Source organism: Delphinapterus leucas, chromosome 2 (assembly GCF_059928025.1).
Source record: "Delphinapterus leucas isolate spDelLeu-1000000601 "Yukka" chromosome 2, BTC_Dleu_Yukka2, whole genome shotgun sequence".
Lineage (NCBI taxonomy): Eukaryota > Metazoa > Chordata > Mammalia > Artiodactyla > Monodontidae > Delphinapterus > Delphinapterus leucas.
The window spans coordinates 635,809-657,460 of NC_143130.1; the positions used below are offsets into that span (position 1 = coordinate 635,809).

At 40.9% G+C, this 21,652-nt stretch overlaps 1 protein-coding gene across 4 annotated transcripts in view; it reads right to left on the reverse strand.

Annotated features, from left to right (window-relative positions):
- The window catches only part of ODAD2 (outer dynein arm docking complex subunit 2), a 200,514-nt gene extending 196,365 nt beyond the window's left edge, over positions 1-4,149 (reverse strand). For 2 of the 4 annotated variants that reach the window (XM_089906304.1, XM_022580692.3), the window contains exons 1-2: positions 472-4,149; positions 124-386 (exon numbers count right to left, since the gene is read on the reverse strand). In XM_089906304.1, the coding sequence (XP_089762430.1) occupies positions 124-347 (224 nt within the window). In that variant the 5' untranslated portion in view covers positions 348-386; positions 472-4,149. The remainder of the gene's footprint in view (positions 1-123; positions 387-471) is intronic. The other 2 variants (XM_022580690.3, XM_089906303.1) reach the window with 2 other exon arrangements.
- Positions 4,150-21,652: the final 17,503 nt, after the last annotated feature.

Sequence of the window (21,652 nt, forward strand, 5' to 3'; positions counted from 1 at the left end):
CCTCCGGTTTTCTGAGATTTCTGAGATTCACAGAGGTTAAGCGACTTGCCCCAAACCTACAACCAATCAATAAAAAACGTGCAACTGAAGACATTAAACTCTAGAAGCAATTCACTGGCTTACCTGACAACATAACCCGGTCCAAAGGCTGAGGGGTCCAAATTGGTTTTCCATTCCAGTGGTTCTACAAAAACATAGTTTGCCTCTTGGGGATGTTTCCAGATAAAACTCTCCACAAACACAATAATTTCCTTCAGTATCGCCTCATTGAGAGGGGTAGTTTCCAGGGCCCTAGCCCCGTGCACCGCAGCCGTCCACTGCGCGGACCTTGTCAGTGCCACGCCCATGGGATCCCACGATGCTCAGACCCGAGCTCAGCGCGCGCACTGCGTCAAGGCAGAGAGAGAGACAATAGCGTCCACCTTTCCCCCGGAACATTTCTCATTTTCAAGATTTTAAGCTAGCACTTACCCAACCCGCATTCTGCTTATTCATCTCAGAGGTGGATTTTTTAAATTATCCAGTTGCTCTTCAATTCAATAAAATAGTCAACTTTCCCTGAACCAGCGCTAAGTGAAACTGACGAGGACGTAAGGATTTTCCAGTATCTGCCTGCCCTGGAATGAAGAACTTCTTTCTCATTTTCCTGGGCCTAAGAGAGAGAATTCAAATAGCTGGGCAGAAATCGGAAACAGGAAAGTCCAGGAGCGAAACAAAAAGAATTGCAGGAGGTTGGCATCAAGGCCTTTGGTTTGCAGCTCTGCTGGGGCCAGAGGTGAAGTGAGCGATGCTCTTTTGAGCTGGATCACACATTGTTTAGAATTATGCTATTCAAATGACTTCTGTTATTCTTTGTCATCATCATACATCTGCATCAGTGCAATGATGGCTGATGAAAATGATCCTGAGAGCACTGGATGTCCCCCAAGTGCCTTCTGAATTCATAAGAAACAGAATAAAAACATTAAGTGACATAGAATTTTAATTTTTTTCTGAAAATTGGTAAAGCGCATATTGACCCTATTAATCAAAATATTTGAGCAGTTCAAATTCCGTACTCCCTGCCCATATATCCTGCCCAGAATATTTTATTGTAATTCATAACTCTTAAGAGCAAATGTGAGAACAAATGAGAATCTCTTTAGCCTGTTTATCTAGATTACCAAGAGTCTAGCATTAAAATGTAAAACAGAAATTGAAATAAATTTTACTTTAGCTAAATAGAAATTAGTCTTTAAAAGAAGATATTTGAAAAGATAACATTATCTGTAAACTTAAATAAGAGCCAAGCTAATAAATAAGTTCTGACATTAATACATAACGGACATTTAAGACTTTTTTTTCAGATAATCTATACTTGTTTATTTTCTCATTTGTAATAACACTGATCATTAAAACCTTTCTTCTGGAATATTAGAGAATGGTTAAAAAAGTTAAATAAAGAATGTAATTAGCTTCCCCCTCGACCCATCATTATTACAAAAGCTCAGTACCAATATTCTACAGAAATGATTTGGAGATTTTACTTTCCATCCTGTATTAAATCTTGAAATACAGTAACAGGGACATCTAGATCAGAGGTCCTCAGATGGGCAGTACTGGCTGCTGAGAAGCAGAGGAGACACACTGTACAGATGTTTCATTATCAAAATGATAAGAATGGAACACTGTTAGCATTTAGTGATGAGGACCTAGAATGCCAGATGTCCTGCAATGTGCAGGACAGTCCCCCAGAAGGAAGAATTATGCTGCAATCTCGAGCATCTAGTACGTAAACACTTCAGATAATTAGTACCTGAGCCTACAACCTATCACTATTTTACAAATAATCATGAAGGATTTTTTCACAGTTTTAATATGCACTGAATTTTCCAGAATTTAAACTATTATATAAATCAAAGGACAGTTGTATAGACTTCATATTACACAGAACTTTACCAAGAGGTCAGCAGTTGGTAAAATCATGTCATTGACTGAAATGTTAGTCACACAATTTTAAGTTTCAGTGATACGTCTGTATTTGGAGCTACTGCATACACAGTAATTCTATGTAAGGCTAGAGCAACGGATTACTTCATTATATATTCTGAGCATATATATATATATATATATATATATATATATATATATACTTGAGCATTTACATGCTGATACTTTATTTCAATTATCTTCCTTTATTTTATATTTAGAGCACCATTGAGATTTAAAACTATGATTTTGATTTCAGAAGAGTAAAGTGGGCATTACAAACTATTTGTTATAAAAAGCAAGTATTGGATCAGATAAGGTTGAGAACAACATATATATATATACACATACATATGTACATATATATATCTGAAAAAGTGTTAGTGAAATAAAATGTATACCAAAAAATGTACGAATTTGTTGTGTGCAGTCGTTTTAGTATTTCAGTGTTTTGTTTCTGTTAGATTCTGAACACATAAGCAGGTACTGATGTTTATGTGTGACACCCCTGAGTTTCCCAGTATTACGAGAATAAATGCAAATAGATTTATCTTATATGGAAAGGCTCAGGAGGACAGTTCTATTTGTTTTTAATGTTAAGTACAAACTTGTTTTGGTTTATAAAGCTGAATTGTATGCATCATTTCCTTCTTGCACCTTCTAAAAGAAAAATGTGAAATTACGTAAGGCTGTGGCAGTCAACATGCCATAGAGTAACTTCCTGGAAGACACTTACGAAGGAGCTACGACAGGCAAAAAGTCTTTTCATCACGATACATTTTTCTAAGAATGTGTGTAACATATTTGACTCTATTCAAATTGTTTTTCTGAGTCTAATAAACCAGGAGCTGTGGCAATGGTCAGGCTTGATTTAAGAATAAGGCCTAAGAAAATCTTTGGGAGCCTATGAGCATCCAGAAAGCAAGTACAATATTATTTGAATATTATTTGAAAAATAAAAAGTGGAACAAAATCCCAAAGAAGAGAAGACCATGTATAAAAGATCTTTAAAAAAAAAAAAAAAGACTTTGGAGGCCCAACTGACTGAGTTTTTAAAAGAAAAAATAGGTGGTCTTGTATTTTTTTTCTTCTTAAGTATGAGAAATTTCTAATGGCCTCTTAATTTACCAAGAGAACCAAAGCTACAGCATTTATTCCACTAATTCCAGTGATGTTCCAAAACGGTCAGTATAACTCGGGTGAAAATTCAAAAACTAACATTTTTTATCAAGACAGGCTGATGGGACGTTTCCACCCAGCGCCAATCCATGAGTTCTTAGGGCCTGAGAAACATGGTTACAATGAACACATGGGCATACATAGTACATATCTTTGAATTAATTGAAGATTTTAAAGTTTAACAATTACAGGGGAAAAAGTTTTACTGCATGTTTGTTGCCATAAATTGAGAATCACTTTACACTCATGTTCTCTACTCATCCAATGGATACAACAATTTTTCTTTTTTAAGGGTCCGTTGCAAGCCTCCAGGATCATTAATAACATGAAACCCACTCGTGAATAATTTCTGTAACACTTGAGCAGAAGCAAAACCAAATTCTTTATGAGACTACAGGAATAAAGGCGTCCACCCTAAGACCCAGAACCGTGGCTGGTGAAGCGGGTTAGGAGACAGTGCCTACCCTGGCATCCCGAGAACGAGGAAGCTAGGCGGTGAGACCTACAGAAAAATCAAGTTTCCGAACTGCCCGGAACCGAGCCTTGAATCCAGGCAAACTCAGCCCGCGTGAAGACACGTGATGACGGCAGCAAGCGGCCCCCTGACGGGCGGAACGCGCCGGAGCGGGAGGCTGGCTTACCGGGCTGAGCGGGGAGGGAGGCGGGAGGGCGGCAGCGAGCACGGCGCCGGGACTGAGGCAGAGCTGCAAACGCGGAGGGGGAAGGGACGGGAGACGGGAGACGAGGGTGCGGCCCGGGCGGGCGGGCGCGCGGGGCGCGGCGGCGGAGCGGGGGGCCCGGGAAGGAGCAGGGTGTCCGCGGGGAGGCAGGGCGGGACGGGCGCGGGAGACACACGGGGAGGGGCGCATCTGGGGCCCGAGGAGAGAAGGGGAAGCCGGGGAGAGGGCCAGAAGCGGGGCCCGAGCGCGTCTCCCGTTTCCCCACCCACGCGGACGGCGGCAAAGGCACCGGCGCCCGCGGGCCGCACTCGCCCGCGGGCTTCACTCACCCGCAGCGCCCGGCTCGGCGCCCGCACCGCGCCCCACGCTCTGCCCGCGCGCCCGCCGGTTGCTAGGACGCCGGGTAAACAGGGCGCCGGGCCGCGCGCACCGCGGCCCGCCCCCAGCCCGCCCGCGCGCCCCCGCCCGCGCCTCCCTGGAAACACGCTCCGTCCTCCTCCTCCCTCCCCCTCCTCCATCCCCTCCCGCCCCCTCCTTCCCTCCCCCTCCTGGAGGGCTAGTCCCCGCTCTGGCCACCAGGTAGGAAACGTTCACCTTCGCTAAAGCACAGTGAGAGGTTTTAGCAGAAACTTCACGGCAGAACCAGTAGCAAATGGAAAATAGTCGTTAGAAACACCGTTTTGCTTCCCCACAGGCTTCCAGACAGGAGTCCTGTAGCGTTCCGGGAGGGCTTCTGTGTACCTGAAAGCTTCACTGGGTTCTCAAAAATAGCACAAGGCCTCTCACAGGATATTTGAGGTGCACATTTTTCTCTCCAGAAGGCAAATAAGCTAGAATTTCCGAACACTCGCTGGAAAAGCAGAAACTGCTCTTGGATACTCTAGTTCAGAGAGCTGGAATGAAGTGAGAACACTTTCCCCGTGTTTTTTTGTTTTCTTTGTTTTGTTTTGTTTTTGCGGTACGCGGGCCTCTCACTGTTGTGGCCTCTCCCGTTGCGGAGCACAGGCTCCGGACGCGCAGGCTCAGCGGCCATGGCTCACGGGCCCAGCCGCTCCGCTGCACGTAGTATCTTCCCGGACCGGGGCACGAACTCGTGTCCCCTGCATCGGCAGGTGGACCCTCAACCACTGTGCCACCGGGGAAGCCCTCCCCGTGTTTTTAAGTGCCTTTTTTAAATGTGGGTTAAGATGACCTTGATCCCACCAGTAGACACTCTACCAACAAGAGACCAACCTTGAAAAGCCAGAGGGGAATGAGGGAGTGGGAAAAAAGAAAATATTTGGTGGGGAAAAAAGAGAGAGGGAATGAGCAGTGTACTGTCTTGGGGGTTGGAGTGTTTGGGGACAGTGCTGGACAACCCAGGGGGGAGAGCGTTTAGGAACTAGAACTGGATTGTTTTTCCTTAAAGCCAGGGAGGCAGATGTGTGAGGATGTTAGGTGTCACATGTCAGGGTAGTAGGCTGTCCCTGCTCAAAAACAGAGCCTTTCTGCAGACACATAAAGAAACAAGATCGATTTGACCTTTGTTTGGGGTTTTCTTCTCTTCTTGAGAGTGTGAAAGTTGTTAGGAGTGGAATCATTTTGCCCGAAGGGGACTCTACCTCCAGAGAACCCTAGAGTTGCGAACACCAGAAAGGAAGATTCCGTGCCAATAGGTATAAAGGGCCCATTCAAAAAAAAAAAAAAAAAAGTAGAGAGATTACCCTTGAAGACAGTCACAGCATCCTAGCTGTAGAGTTGATGCATGTCACAAACTGGTGAAGGTAAACAAGCTGGTGAGGGTCCACCTTTCAGAGGCATTCTGGAGTGGTCCTGGAAGCAGGGAAACTTCTTTGGGTACTTTATTTCACTTGTGCATTTTAATCAGCTGTATAATATGAGAGAGCGTTTACTGGGCCCTATGTAGAAACTGGCCAGAGATCTACAAAGTTCTGGACAATTGACCTTGGTTTGCAAAGGAGGGAAAAGCCAGCACCAACCAAGATCTGAGCATTTGTGTCCTCATGTGCCAAATTCATGCCAAGGGGCAGAATCTCCCATTGCTTAACCTGATTGCAAAATTGGAATTTACTGGAATTTATTAACCTTGAGATTTTCCAAGAAAAAAAGCTTCTAATAATACTTAAATTTGTAGAATTCCCAGCTGGCTTCTTCCAGTTTTTTCTTGCCATGTGGAAGCACTGACGTGGCTGTCTCTCAGCTCTCAGTTTAACTGACCACTTCTCAGAGTGCTGACCACCCCACCAAAAGAAGCCTCCCAGGAGGACTTAACTAGTCTTTGTCTCTTTGCCTTTCCCCTACCACTGCAGTGAGCACCATGAAATAGGGACCTTTTCTGTCTCCTTCAAGTCTGTACCCCTAAGAGCTAGAAGAGAGACTGACCCGCGGAAAGAGCACAATTGATGAATCATCTGGTCAAAGATGGCTGGCTACCTGACGTTCTTTGTTGAACCAGGCGCCGGAAAGGTGAGGCCCACATCTCCCTGGACACGACTGATGAACCAGTTTGATGATTCTGAGTGGCTGTGTTATGGGAAAGAGCCTTCAACACAGAGAGCACCCAGCCGTTTGCTGAGGCAGAGGTCTCTCCCCGCACTGCCTGCAGCTAGAACATGACCCAGTTCTGTCCAGTGTCCTTTAGAGAAGGTCTGCCACAGGCAGCTGAGACAGGCTTGAACATGTTCGACTCCCCCCCGCCCCCCCACCTTCTGCCAGCTGAATGTGCTCTCTGTGAGACCAGCCACCCTGGCTCAGGGCAGCTCAGCGCCCTTGGGGCACAGCAGATGAGGCACGATGCTGTGGCAGTATTTGCTCCAGTTGCCTAACAAGAGAAGCATACCGTCTCACAGCTCTAGAAGCTAGAAGTCCAAACACAAGGTGTCAGCAGCGTCCATTCCTTCTGGGGCTGTGAGGGAAGGATCTGTTCCAGGCCTCTCTTGGCTTGTGATGGACATCTTCATGATCATGGGATGTCCTCCCCATATACCTGTCTCTGTGTGTAAATGTCCCCCTTTTCTAAAGACAACCGTCATATTGGACTATCCTCATTAGCTCATTTTAATTTGCATTACCTCTGTAAGACCCTCTCTCCTCCGAGGTTGCATTCTGAGGAGCTGGGACTTCAACATACGAATGGGAGTGGGGGACACAATAGTAAACATAACATTCTGTAAACGGGGGGCTCAGTGGGTTTCAAGGGCCCATTCATCGGGGTTAGAGTGAGGCCCAGGGGTGTGAGGCAGCCAACAGGAGCATTTACAGGCCATAACCAGGAGAAGGTGACAGGCAAGGTTGGTCTGAGTGTCCGATACCTCAATCAGGAAAGGACTGACAGTGGAGAACACCATGAATCAGGGAAGTACAATCGCTATATTGTGTGATCATGGAGTTAAGTCTCATTATGGGACAAGATTGCCTCTTAATGGAATTTTTCAGGAGATTTCAACAGAATTCTGATGATAGGAAAATTTGCACGAGGTCTGATGAAGTCCTAACGGCCCAATTCCCCAGGTCCAACCTTTCCTTACAGATCGAGACAAACAATCAAAGAAGTCCAGCCTCAGCGGCCTTCTCAGTGATATGCTATGGACCAAGACCATGTTCAGGAGTGAAATGGCTCTTTCTTTTTAGATTCTAACTTCCTAGATATTCATTTATTTGATAAGTGCTTTTTTGGATACCGGTATGTGCTAGGCAGTCCGTTGGCAGAACTGGGTTTTCCGATTGGAGTACTGGCAAAAAAAAAAGGAGTCCATTAAACTCTATTGAAAATCCCTGGAATAGAAGGAAGGCCAGTGGCGGGGAGCACAGGAAGCAGAGAGAGAGAAGAGGATGGTGAGTCGGGCAGGATGGCAGACGGGAGGGCCTTGAAGCCATGACAGAGTCCGATTTTATTCCAGAAGCAAACGAAAGTTATCGGAGGATTTTAAGGAGGGCGTGGCAGGATCTGATTCATGTTGCTAAGAAGCTATCCTGGCTATTAAGGTGCAAAAGTAGAAGCAGAGAGACTATTACTAAGCCACCGTGGGTCAGGTCCCTAAGGAAATAGAGTCCAACATGGAGAAATGCCTGTGAGACAAGTACTGGGGACTCTTTCCAGGGGAGTAAAGGCAGCAGGACTGGACCAGAGGAAGGCTGAATTGCAGTCCAGTTACCACAGCCCCAGGGAGAGCTCTGGGTCTGGGGGGTCCTACAGAGTTTTCCCATATTGAGGAGAGGGCTCTGGGGGGTGCTTTATATCTCGTTATCTTTATATCTTTCTCCCCCCACAGCTAAATTTTTATTTAGTTGATAACCTCCATTACACACTAAGTTAATCTTTTTTTCTTCCCGTGTTACTGACGGATAATTGACAGGCACCACTGTGTAGGTTTAAGGTGTACCACGTAATGAGCTTACATACATCGTGAAGTGATTGTCACAGGTTATCACAGTAAGTCTATGGTCACAGTAAGTTTGGTGAACGTTCATGATCTCATATAGATTCCAAATTGTAAAAATCGAGAAGAAGTTTTCCTTGCGATGAGAACGCTTAGGGTTTACTCTTTCGTATGTAACCTACAGCCATGTTAATTGTATTTATCATGTCGTACATTACATCCCTAGCAAGTATGTGTCTTATAACTGGAAGTCTGTACCTTTTGAGCCCCTCCATCCAACCCCCCTCCCCCCGACACCCACCTCTGGTAATCACAAATCTGATCTCTTTTTCTATGAGTTTGCTTGTTTGTTTTTGAAGTATAATTGGCCTACAGCACTATGTAAGTTCCTGGTACACAACATAGAGATTTGATATTTCTGTGCTTTTCAAACTGATAACTATAGCTACGACATGTCACTGTACAAAGATATTACATATTAATCTTGAACTATATTTCCCACATTGTCCTTGCACACCCATGACTCGTTTATTTTGCATCTGGAATTTTGTGCCTCTGAATCTCCCTCACCTATTTCTTTCCTCCTCTCACCTTGCTCCCCTCTGGCAGCCACCTGTTTGTTCTCTGTATCTGTAACTCTCTGTTGTGTTATGTTTGTCCATTTGTTTTGTTTTTTAGAGTCCACATATAAGTGAAATCATAAGTAATCGTCTTTCTCTGACGTATTTCAGCATAATACCCTCTAGGTCCATCCATGTTGCTGCAAATGGCAAGATTTCATTTTTTTTATGGCTGAGTAATATTCTATTGTGTGTGTGGTATATATACATCTTCTTTATCCATTCACCTATTGATGGGCATTTAGGTTCCTTCCATATCTTGGCTATATTGTTGATAATTCTACAGTGAACACAGGCATGCATATTAGTGTTTTCATTTTCTTCAGATAAATATCTAGAAGTGGAACTGCTGGATCGTAGAAGTCTATTTGTAGTTTTTTAAGGAGCCTCCATACTGTTCTCCACAGTGGCTGCACCCATTTACATTCCCACCAGCAGTGCAGGAGGTTCCCTTTTCCCCACATCTTCACCACACTTGTTATTTGTTGTCTTTTTGGTAATAGACGTTCTGACAGGTGTGAAGTGGTATCTCATTGTGGACTTGATTTGCATTTTCCTGATGATTAGTGATGTTGAGCATCTCTTCGTGTGCCTGTTGGCCATCTGTATGCCTTCTTTGGAAAAATGTCTATTCAGGTCCTCTGCTCATCTTTTCATTAGGTTGTTTGTTTTTTTGATGTCGAGTTGTATGAGTTCTTTGCATATTTTGGATATTAACTTCTTATCAGATATATCATTTGCAAATATCTCCTCCCATTCAGTAGGTGGCCTTTTCATGTTGTTGATAGTTTCCTTTACTGTGCAAAAGCTTTTTAGTTCGATGTAGTCCCATTTGTTTAATGTTGCTTTTGTGTCCCTTGCCTGAGGAGACAGATTCAAAAAAATTTTGCAGACTGATGTCAAAGTTTTCGTCTAGAAACTGCCTATGTTTTCTTCTAGAAGATTTATGGTTTCAGGTCTTAACATTTAAATCTTTAATCCATTTTGAATTTATTTTTGTGTGAGAGTATAGTCCAGTTTGATTCTTTCCCATGTAGCTGTCCAGTTTTCCCAGCACCACTTATTGAAGAGACTGTCTTTTCCTCATTGTATATCCTTGCCTCCTTCATCATAGATTAATTGCCCAGATAAGTGTGGGTTCATTTCTGAATAGATTCTTGGGAATCTATTCTGTTCCATTGATCTGTGTGTCTTTTTTTGTGCCAGTACCACATTGTTTTGATTACTGTAGCTTTCTTTGTAGTATAGTTTGAAATCAGGGAGTGTGATACCTCCAGCTTTGTTCTTCTTTCTCAAGATTGTTTTGGCTATTCAGGATCTTTTATGTTTCCATACAGATTTTAGAATTATTTGCTCTAGTTCTGTGAAAAATGCCATTGATATTTTGATGGGGATTGCATTAAATCTGTAGATTTCCTTGGGTAGTATGGTCATTTTAACAATATTAATTCTTCCAGTTCATGAACACAGTATAATTTTCCATCTGTTTGGGTCATCTTAAATTTCTTTCACCAGCGTTTTATAGTTTTCTGTGTGCAAGTCTTTTACCTCTGCAGGTAGGTTTATTCCTAGGTATCTTATTCTTTTTGATGTGACGGTAACTGAGATTGTTTTCTTAATTTTTCTTTTTGATAGTTTGTCATTAGTGTATAGAAATGCAACAGATTTCTGTATATTAATTTTTTATCCTGCAACTTTACGGAATTTGTCGATGAGTTCTAGTAGTTTTTTGGTGCTGTCTTTAGGATTTTCTATGTATAGTATTATGTCATTTGCAAACAGTAACAGTTTTACTTCTTGCTTTCCAATTTGGATTCCTTTTATTTCTTTTTCTTCTCTGATTGCCATGGCTAGGACTTCCAATACTACGTTGAATAAAAGTGGTGAGAGTGGGCATCCTTGGCTTGTTCCTGATCTTAGAGGAAATGCTTTCAGCTTTTCACCATTGAGTATGACGTTAGCAATGGGCTTGGCATATATGGCCTTTGTTATGTTGAGATATGTTCCCTCTATACCCACTTTCTGGCGAGTTTTAATCACAGATGGATGTTGAATTTTGTTGAAAGCTTTTTCTGCATCTATTGAGATGATCATATGGTTTTATTCTTCACATTGTCAATATGGTGTATCACATTGATAGATTTGCGGGTATTGAACCATCCTTGCATCCTTGGGATAAATCCCACTTGATGATGGTGTATAATCTTTTTAATGTATTGTTGAGTTTGGTTGCTAATACTTTGTTTTGCTGAGGACTTTTGCACCTATTTACCTATATTGGCCTGTAATCTCTATTTTTGTGATACCATTGTCTGGTTTTGGTATCAGGATGATACTGGCCTCACAGAATAAGCTTGGTCAGCTTCTTGTTTGTACTTTGTCTTCACTATTTCCTTTCTGTAGTCTCAGTCTAGCCCTTTTGGTGAGAAAGGAGAGTGAAAGAAGAAGAAGTAAAAGGACAAGGAATCTTCTAAATTGTCTGCCCTGTCATAAACTACCTTTGCATTCATTGCATTAAGCCTAATCTGGCTCATTCTCTTGTGAATGTTTTTCCTTAGAATTTCAAAAATCTTGCAGTGTTGGTGGCCCTTCCCACTGTATTTTGCTCCATCCCAAAACAGCCTTCTTCCTTCTGACTACATTCCTGGGAATCTACAGTTCATACATTTACTTTCTGCTGAGGTCTTATAGCTGCCATCCTACCTCCTCCAACCCCCAGTGTATTTTTCACCCACAGCCAAAATCTGGCCCATGGAAAGCACTCACACATTATTTGCTCAGCAAACTCTACAGCACAGGTCAGTCCTATCGCAATGGATGCTTTCCTCCACTTTGCTGCCAGAGCCACTCTAGTCTGCCTGTCTCTCACCCCCCAGGCTCGCCCACCATCTCCTCCCCTCCTCACAACTGCACAGGATAAAGGACACATATTAAGCTCTCTGAGTAGTCTCCTTAAAGTCCTTCTTCTTCCTTCCTTCTGAACTGAGGTTGGGGGGCAGGTGAGTAGAGAAAAGATGGCTAGCACAGCTCTCTCCAAAAAGCTCTTCCCTGGAAATCCACTCATTTCCCTTCTATAACTTCAATATGGGTGAGTCAGGAAATTGACTTTCCAGTTATAACCTTTACAATTTTACATGTCAGCCTAGTGCCTTACTCTGGAATAAATTGTCTACTGTGTCTTGAATCCCAATGTCTTGAATTAGTGAAACAATTTTAACGTATTATTTCTTAGGTATATGTACAAATTGTGGATGATTTCAGAGCAAATCAATAATATACATTGCCTTAGAAAGTGAATGGATGGGGAAGAATTATTAGTGTTTTCATTTATATACCTCCTTATCTTCTGATGTGTTACAATGAGCCTATGTTCCTATAGTAAATGATTAGGACTGTGTAAGAAACAATAGACATAGAACATATGAGTAATTTATATATATATAGATTATTTAAAATTAGGCCATATATCAAAGGTCATTTCATATGCATTAATCAAAATGATTTTGATTCTAAAGTAAAAGTGGTGTAGGATTGCCTTAAACATTTTGATTTGAAGGAAACACAGAAGAGTTTTCTCAGATCTTTATCTCGTATATACATGTAGTGCAATTGATTGTCCTTTTGATTGGAAGATTTGAGTGAAAAGATAATCAAAATGACAGAATCTCAAACTAAATTTGGGGAGCACTGAGGCAGGCATGTTGTGTGCTTCATTTCTGTATAAATGAAAAAATAAAAAATAAACCCATAGAGGTACATTCTCTTACCAGTTTGAGCCACACCTATAGAAATGATAAAAACTGGCCTATAGGGTTAATTAAACCTGTATGCTACATCACTAAAATGACAGTGAGGAAAGAGAATGGGAGGGAAGATGAAATGGGTGAAACAAGTCAACAAAATGTGGGTAATAGAAAACAGAAGGGTTGAAATGGCTTAGCCGAGAAGAGAAAGCTGAAACCTAAAAGCTTGAAGGGATCAAAGCCAATAAAAATAAAACATTTGCAGAAAAATAGACCCTGGAAAGACTCAGAACTTGGAGGCATCTCTAAACGTGAAGAATAGACTGAAAACAGGAAAAGAGCTTGAAAGCCTTGTTCAAGGAGGAGCTGGACTTACAAACCTTTTCCCCGACAGAGAGGTTTATCAGTCAGGGCGCCAGAAGCAGCTGAAAACACTGTACGGAAATCATGGAACTAAGTAAATATGGGCTCCCAGAATGCTGACCATCCCTGCCGCCCCCTCTCCTTGACCCTTCCTCGCACAGGCAACCCGACTTCCGTCTTCAGTCAGAAGATCTGACACTGACCAGCATGAATGCAAAGATCTACAGGTGCTGACATTTGAGAGTTCTTCCAGTCAATTAGGTGCTGGAAGAGGGGCCGTGTATGGGTAGCAGGGGGCAGGAGCGGTGGCAACAGAATTATACCCTCTACTTCCAGAATAAAGAGTCAGCAATAATCTCTAAAAAGAAAAACCAAGCCATAGCAGTTTAAGCATGTCATTTAGAAATTTGGAAATGTTGAGCAATACCAAAGACAAGTAAGAGTCTTGCCCATCACTGTGATTTTTAAGAAAAGAAAAAAAAGAAACAGGATCCAATCAACTTCTCAAGAAAAACCAGGGCCAACCACCTTGTAGAAAGGCTGTGCTCCATCATCCAGGCCTGGCTAATCATACACAGACTTAAGAGACCCAGTCCTGATGAACTCAGACATTGCAGAGGGCAAAGCTTCTGTGACAAGTAGCTAGTGCTGCAAGAATGCTGCAAGACACAGAGCCCAAACTCAGTGGTACACGTGGATCTGTACTCACAGACCTTCAGGTCAGTTGCAGTTCTTGTAGCTTGGCTCACCTAGGCGAGCCCTGAGTAAGTGCTCTGCTTCAGGCTCTGCTTCTGGGCTTGGTTCCAGGCCTTGTTCTGGAACTCAGGCTCAGGGGCAGTGGCTACCTGTGGGATGTACTTGTTGTAGTGAGTCACTTTCATGGACATTCCAAGTCTCTGATTGCATCACATCAACTGACATCCCATGGATCCAAAAACTCACATGGCCAAGCTCAAAGCCAAAGGTTGGGAGCTATTATTTGCCCACCATGAAATCACGGCCAGGGTGTGGATAATCTGACACCACTTCAACAGAGTGAAGAAATCACTGGAACTAATAATCTACTGAAGCACCCTTCTTCGTGTATCATTCATCAAGTGGGTTCTGATTTTGGTCTTCATTCCCAGTGCGTTATCATGGTGGTTCTGTCACCTTATCATATTCTCTACCCTCTAGCAGGAACGTCTAAGGTTGTTTGCAAATGATTTAGACACATTGTATCTGTCACCTTATCATGTTCTCTACCCTCTAGCAGGAACGTCTAAGGTTGTTTGCAAATGATTTAGACACATTGTAATCGTAGTTTAAAAAAAAAGAATATCTAGGATGAGTAGCCTAGTTAAGTGTTCTGATTTGCTTCTTTATTTTTATGCAATTATTCTGAGTCTTTAAAAAACCTTTTTATAAATTATTTTATTCAAAGTCTCTCTTTTTTGTTCTAAACTCTCTCTTTTGTCTAAGTAAGAAGACAGAATACCATAAAGAAATGTTTCACCCCATTTCATGTCAAGTAGCACTTGGTCCCTGTTCTGGATTTTTTACAGAGTAGAAACTCAGGGCAAATACACTGGAATGCAGGGAAAGTTATTTGATAGAGAAAATGTGTAGTCTAGCCAAGGAGTGATTACTCCAGAAATCCTCATGGAGAAAAAAGGATTTAATGTGAGACTTGATATTTTGGAAAAACAAACTGAGGATTAATAATATCCGGGTGATGTCTCCCAAAAACACCAAAGGAAACAGTGAAGACGTCTTAAAAGAATGGCTTCCAGATGCCTAGTAAATCATGTGTCTCTACCAAATGAGAACATGGCTTAAGGAGGATATTACTTATTTTGAGAAAAGAAGCATTGTTTGGGTGACTAGTCGTCTCTTGCCCTTCAACTCTGTAATATTATTAAAGATACAGAAGCCAAGAGCATTATCCTTTTTGAATAATGGAATGATGGATACCATTATTTGCGGTGAAAATTAGTTCTACCATTCAGTGTGATTTCTGTAAGAAAATTAATAAATTAGGGTTTTACGGTGAGATGATTTGTCTTCTTTGGTGACTGGAGTATATCTCGGAGTCTTGTAAAGTGGAAGAAGGATGATTGTAAAAAGGTAGGATGAGAAAACCAGGCCGAGGCTTAGTGCACAGGAACGTTTTTAGATACATAAATTTCAGAAACAATTTGCAATCTGGAAATTGATTTCCTATAAAGCATCTACACCCACAGACCCTTTGGCAAGAGTTCATGTGTCCCCAGTTTGGAAACCACTCACTTGGTTCACTGATGGAGCGTCTCGTGCCCCATATTCCTCTGCCCTTTGCAGTCCTAGGTCACACCCTCCAATACGCTCCAGGGAGGATTTGCACCGATCACAATGTACCAGAACTTACTAGCTCTCAGAGTTGGGGTCCTGAAGAGCATTTATTGAGGTCACTGGCATTGGTTTTCCATGTTGAAATCTTCCTTTGACTTTCTCGGTGATTCATATTCTCATCCCTGTAATATGACCTGGCAAGTGTTTGGGCTTGAGCAATTCTGCTCTGGGTTTTGTCACTGGATTAGCAAACAGCAGCAGCAGCAATAGCAGCAGGAACAAAACTAGTCTCTAGGGATCGCAAACAGATTGTAATCAGGTATCACAGAAGAGAAATTAGAATGTGTGCATTCTCTCTGAGAGATATTGCAGTTACTAAATTAAATTTCCTATAGAGGATTTTAAGCACAAATGGGCCATTTTGCAATTTCCATGAACTTTAAGTTCTTAAGGTAAAAAAAAAAAAAGAGGTCTAAATGAACCTAATTAATCTTCTTTTTCCTTCCTAACTGGCAAATCAGCTGAAATAGGCAGAAGCACAGGTTAATAAACCATATGCGATATACTGCCAGCTGTCATTTGAGGAAACTATTTTTTCTTCTGTCCTATTGATTACCTAAGTGTTATAGTAACATCACAGGAGCTCTTTGGGATTAGGAAAGCCATGATGATTTTTCTCCCTCCTTTGCAAAATTGTCTACTTCCTTAGTTTCTGTAAACTCACTTTGTATTAGTTAAGATTAGGTTCTGGTGTGAGAAACAGACTCCAAAAACCAGTGGCTTACGGAGGACAGAAGTTTATTACAACAAGAGTCTGCAGCAGTGGTTCAACTCCACAAAGTCCTAAGGGACCCAGGCTGCTCCTCCCCTGGGCAGGACCCACATTTCCACGGTCCGCTCCATCTCCAGACATCAGGACCACATTCCTGACAACAGCAGGTTGGAAAGCATGAAAAGGGGCAAAGGTCATGTACTGGCTTACGTTTAGGAAACTGCCATACCACAATTCTACTCATATCTCAATGGCCAAAATTAATCATATGGAACATTTTTGCTTTTTACATTTTGAAGCTATCGTAATAGGTACATAGAAATTAAAATTTTTTTTTGGCCGCGCTGCACCGAGTGGCATGTGGGATCTTAGTTCCTTGACCAGGGATAGAACCTGCACCCCCTGCACTAGAAGCACAGAGTATTAACCACTGAACCACCAGGGAAGTCTCTTGTTATCTTTTCTAAGGATCCGACCCTTTTATCATTATAAAGTTAACCTGTTTTTCTCTAGTAATGATTTTTGCTTGAAAGTATATTTTTTATGATTTTAATAGAGGTACACAAACTTTCTGTTTGGTGTTTCCCTGGGGTATGTTTTCCATCCTTTTACTTTCAACTTTTCTGGAAACTAACATTTTAGATATGTTCATTGTAACAGAATATAGGTGATTTTTTAAAAATACATCTGACAATCTTTGGGATTGACGTGTACACACTGCTATATTTAAAACAGATAACCACCATTGATGTACTGTATAGCACGCGGAACCCTACTCAATAATCTGTAATAACCCAAATGGGAAAAGAATTTGAAAAAGAATAGAAACATGTATATGTATAACTGAATCTTTTCGCTGTACACCTGAAACTAACACAACATTGTTAATCAACTATACTCCAATATAAAATAAAAAATGTTTGAATAAAATAAAACACAAAAGACCCCGAATAGCCAAAGCAATCTTGAGAACGAAAAACGGAGCTGGAGGAATCAGGCTCCCTGTCTTCAGACTATACTACAAAGCTACAGTAATCAAGACAGTACGGTACTGGCACAAAAACAGAAAGATGGATCAATGGAACAGGATAGAAAGCCCAGAGATAAACCCACGCACATAAGGTCACCTTATCTTTGATAAAGGAGGCAGGAATGTACAGTGGAGAAAGGACAGCCTCTTCAATAAGTGGTGCTGGGAAAACTGGACAGGTACATGTAAAAGTATGAGATTAGATCACTCCCTAACACCATACACAAAAATAAGCTCAAAATGGATTAAAGACCTAAATGTAAGGCCAGACACTATAAAACTCTTAGAGGAAAACATAGGCAGAACACTCTATGACATAAATCACAGCAAGATCCTTTTTGACCCACCTCCTAGAGGAATGGAAATAAAAACAAAAATAAACAAATGGGACCTAATGAAACTTCAAAGCTTTTGCACAGCAAAGGAAACCGTAAACAAGACAAAAAGACAACCCTCAGAATGGAGAAAATATTTGCAAATGAAGCAACTGACAAAGGATTAATCTCCAAAATTTATAAGCAGCTCATGTAGTTCAATAACAAAAAAACAAACAACCCAATCCAAAAATGGGCAGAAGACCTAAACAGACATTTCTCCAAAGAAGATATACAGACTGCCAACAAACACATGAAAGAATGCTCAACATCACTAATCATTAGAGAAATGCAAATCAAAACTACAATGAGGTATCACCTCACACCAGTTAGAATGGGCATCATCAAAAAATCTAGAAACAATAAATGCTGGAGAGGGTGTGGAGAGAAGGGAACCCTCTTGCACTGTTGGTGGGAATGTAAATTGATACAGCCACTGTGGAGAACAGTATGGAGGTTCCTTAAAAAACTACAAATAGAACTACCGTATGACCCAGCAATCCCACTACTGGGCCTATACCCTGAGAAAACCATAATTCAAAGAGTCATGTACCAAAATGTTCATTTACAATGAACATTTTGCAGCTCTATTTACAACAGCCCAGAGATGGAAACAACCTAAGTGTCCATCATCGGATGAATGGATAAAGAAGATGTGGCACATATATACAATGGAATATTACTCAGCTATAAAAAGAAACGAAATTGAGCTATTTGTAATGAGGTGGATAGACCTAGAGTCTGTCATACAGAGTGAAGTAAGTCAGAAAGACAAATACCGCATGCTAACACATATGTATGGAATTTAAGGGGAAAAAATGTCATGAAGAACCTAGGGGTAAGCCAGAAATAAAGACACAGACCTACTAGAGAATGGACTTGAGGATATGGGGAGGGGGAAGGGTAAGCTGTGACAAAGTGAGAGAGAGACATGGACATATATACACTACCAAATGTAAGGTAGATAGCTAGTGGGAAGTAGCCGCATAGCACAGGGAGATCAGCTCGGTGCTTTGTGACCACCTGGAGGGGTGGGATAGGGAGGGTGGGAGGGAGACGCAAGAGGGAAGAGATATGGGAACATATGTATATGTATAACTGATTCACTTTGTTATAAAGTAGAAACTAACACACCCTTGTAAAGCAATTATACTCCAATAAAGATGTAAAAAATAAAATAAAATAAAGTAAAAAAATATAGTCTGACAATCTTTGCGTTTGATGAAGGTATTTAATTTATTTACACTATGTGAAATCTTATTTTGTGCTTTCCATTTGTCCCATCTTTTCTATGATTCTTTTTCTCTCCTCTGTTTCCTTCTATTTGAATTGATTAATTTATTTTTCTAACTCTGTTTTACCTACTATTATTTGGAAGTTGTGCACTCTGATACTGTTCTCCAAAAATAACAGGCATCATTAACTTATCAAGGTCTCAGATTGAACAATGTCTCTCTCCACCTGCTGAGCCCTCATCCCTGTCAGAGCTGTCTCCCTTCTGGGGTAACATGCTGTGGTGCTCACGCATTTAAATTCTTTTAACCCCTTAAAACTTTGATATTGCTGCTTTATACAGTCATCATTTCATATGATTTCTTTCTGTGCACATATTTACCAATTTCTCTGCTTTCCATTTCTTTTAAAAATAGAATCATTGAGGTATGATTGACATACAATAAACTGTACATATTAAAAGTGTACAGTTTGAAAAGTTTCAACGTATGTGAAACAATCACTACAGCCAGGAGAATGAATATATCGTCACCTCCAAAAGGTTTCTCAGGTCCCTTTTAATGCTTCACTCCTACCTCTTTATTTTATTGTTGTCGGTGGTATTTCAGGCAGGAGCCTAAATCCAAATCCTATTACTCTGTCATAGCTATTAGTGAACATCTCTCTCCATTTGTGTTTGTATCTCAGACTTCGGGTTTTGTTTTGTTTTGTTTTGTTTTTTAAATATTTATTTATTTTTTTATCTGGCTGTGCCGGATCTTCGTTGTGGCACGCGGGATCTGTTTTTAGTTGTGGCATTGTGAACTCTTAGTTGCAGCAGGTGGGATCTAGTTCCCTGACCAGAGATCGAACCTGGGCCCCCTGCATTGGGAGCTCAGCACCTTACCCACTGGATCACGAGGTAAGTCCCTGTATCTCAGACTTTGAATATGAGATCACTTTCCTTCTCTCTCTTTTACACTCTTTAGATTTTCCCTTAGTGAAGGTCTACTAATGGCAAATATCCCTCAGTTTTTGATGGCCTGAGAATATCATCAGTTTGGCTTCATGCAGAAAAGATACTTTTTTCTAAGAATAGAGGTCTAGGTTAAAAATAGTTTTCCCTTTGTACATTGAATATATCACTTCACAGTCTCCTGGCTTCCTTTTTGCCATCAAGAAAGCAGCTGTGTGTTACTCCTTTGAAGATAGTACAACTCCTTTAAAGATCTTCTCTTTTCTTTGGTGCTCTACACTTTCACTATGAGTTTTCTAGTTGTGGGTTTCCTTCATATTTATCTGCCTGATTTTCTCTGTGCCCTTGAATCTGACAGAAGATACTTTTCAACAGTTCTGGAAAATTCTCAGCCATTTTATTCTCACATAATACCTCTGCTCCCCTTCTTTCTTTTCTTCCTGAAGCTCCAATTCGGCACATATGTACTCTATCCACAAATTTTTTTACCTATTTTCCCATATATTGCATGTCATATCTGTGCAACCTTCTGGATAATTTCCTCAGGACTATTTATCTTTGAGATCACTAACTCTCTCCTCAGCTGTGTCTAATCTACTGTTAAGCCCATCCATTGAGGGTTTATTTTGTTCATTTCAGTTATTAGGTTTTTCATTTCCGGGTGCTCTATTTGGTTCTTGCTCAAATTTGGTCATTTTATATAGTTTATTCTCTGTACAGATTTTCAAACTTTTATCTCTTTATACATGCTAAACATAATTATTTTATATTCTTATAATAACAATACCTGAAGTCTTGTATTGCTGCTTCACAATCATGGTACCTTGTTTCCCTGTGTGTTGAATGGTTTCTTGCTGTGAGCTGCTCATTTCCCTTGGAAATTTGTTTTTCAAGGAATTCTTTGGGAACTGGGAAAAAAAGCTTCCACCAGAGAAGACTGACCTTTGCTTCTGCCGGATACCTAGGGTACTATATGTTTAAGACTACTTTAAATTACTGGTATCATCTTATATATTTGATCTGTAATTTTTCATATAACAGTATATCATGAAATGTCTGTCATTCTAGACAAATTCACCTACTCACTATTTTTAATGTTGTATAGCATTCTATAATAAGGCTATATTATAATTTATTTAATCCTTCAACTGTTGACTTTTGAGTAGATATCACTGAAAATGTGTATCTTTATATACATAGCTTTACATGCTTGCATAATCATCTCTAATTATATATATATATGTTTATCTTCTAATCATATATGTTCACTTATTATTCAATAATACATATTGAATGTATTCATTTCAAATATATATAATATATACATTATAATAGATGTATATTCATTCCAGAAAGTTGGACTGCTATGGCAAAGAAAATGTGTACTTTAAAAATGTTTCATACATACTACACATGACCTTCCAGAAAGATTCTATGAGTTTACAGCCCACCAATATATACCCATGCCCCTGACAATACTAGATGTTATCAATCTTTAAATTTTGCTGATCTGATGAGAGAATATGATTGTTTTAATCTGCTGATATCTTACTACTAATGAGGCTGAACGTATTTGCTTACTTCTATTGACCATTTGCTTTTCTCTTCTGTATGATTGCTGTTCATTTATTTTGCCCATTTTTACAATTTTTTCTGAGTCATTTTCTTGTTTTTGTTTTTGTTTTTTTTGCGGTACGCGGGCCTCTCACTGCTGTGGCCTCTCCCGTTGCGGAGCACAGGCTCCGGACACGCAGGCTCAGCAGCCATGGCTCACGGGTCCAGCCGCTCCGCGGCATGTGGGATCCTCCCAGACCGGGGCACGAACCCGTGTCCCCTGCATTGGCAGGCAGACTCTCAACCACTGCGCCACCAGGGAAGCCCTGAGTCATTTTCTTATTTGTAGATAGTCTTTGAACCTTACAAATTTTAACATCTTCCTTTTAAACATATGATCCAGGAATAACTTTTACAATGTAAATATGAACTAGTATAAATTAGAATTGAAATGTTTTCATAATAGATACTGTTCTTGGGGCAAAGATATGC